General features: G+C 48.9%; 1 protein-coding gene across 1 annotated transcript; it reads right to left on the bottom strand.

The window, feature by feature from the left end:
- Positions 1-486, bottom strand: LOC112178439. The gene has a single exon (XM_024316583.1). It carries the CDS (start codon positions 484-486, stop codon positions 1-3), a length of 486 nt encoding a protein of 161 aa, XP_024172351.1.
- Between the last annotated feature and the right edge of the window lie 366 nt (positions 487-852).

Genomic DNA, 852 nt, shown 5'->3' on the forward strand with positions numbered 1-852 from the left:
TTACCTAGCCCTTTTTTTGGAAATAATCTGCAGCTTGGTCCAAGTCTTGAGAATATTCTCCTTCTTCTTCTTCTCCCTCAGGCTCTTCCTCCTCTTCTCCTCCTTGTTCCTCTTAATCTCCCCCTTCAGCTCCGCCATTCTCTCCTTGTACGCCTTCTTCACCGACTTGTTCTTCTCCCTCTCCTCAAACGTCGTCCCCTTCCGGCTCACCTGAACAGCCAATGACCTCTGCTTCCGCGACTGCTTCCACTTCCGCCCGCAGACCTTCCCGGCGATCACGACTTCGTAGCTCGGCCGGCCAAAGACTTGTTTGTCCGGATTGTCCGAGGAGGACACCGCGGATCTCTTCACCGGACGTGGGTAGGCTGCGTCGATTTCCATGGCGGCATCTTCGTCGGGGGCGGCGGCTTCGGGGTTCCACTTGCTCTTGTAGGTTTTGCCACCGAAGCCTTCGTCTAGGCAGCGGAAGTCAATTGTGCAGGCCATAGAGTGAAATTTGCTCTCTTCTTGAGTCCCTTTGCTCTCTTCCTCTCTCTGTATCTCTGCCTCTCTTTTTCTATCTTCCCGATTTGTTCTCTCTCTCTCTCTCTCTTCCCGACTTGTTGCATATTGATCTGGTATTTGACCACTAAAATTTGTTCAGTTCTTCTTATGCCTAGTTAATTAATTAATCAAGATAAAATTTCCAATTGAATTATGAATGGATATGTGGGGATACCTCTTCTTTTCTTTTGGGGCTGTAAAGAGATTTTGATGATGACGGTGGTAGTGGCGGTGGCGGTAGTTATGACGGAGAGGTAGGCTGCTGGTTTCAGAAGGGATAGAGAAGATGAAGGAGAAATGGATTTCTTT

The sequence above is a fragment of the Rosa chinensis genome, chromosome 7, assembly GCF_002994745.2.
Source record: "Rosa chinensis cultivar Old Blush chromosome 7, RchiOBHm-V2, whole genome shotgun sequence".
NCBI classification, from domain to species: Eukaryota; Viridiplantae; Streptophyta; class Magnoliopsida; order Rosales; family Rosaceae; genus Rosa; species Rosa chinensis.

Excerpts from the sequence above, each read along its gene's own strand:
- LOC112178439 (XM_024316583.1), bottom strand. The coding sequence starts at position 486 with ATGGCCTGCACAATTGACTTCCGCTGCCTAGACGAAGGCTTCGGTGGC.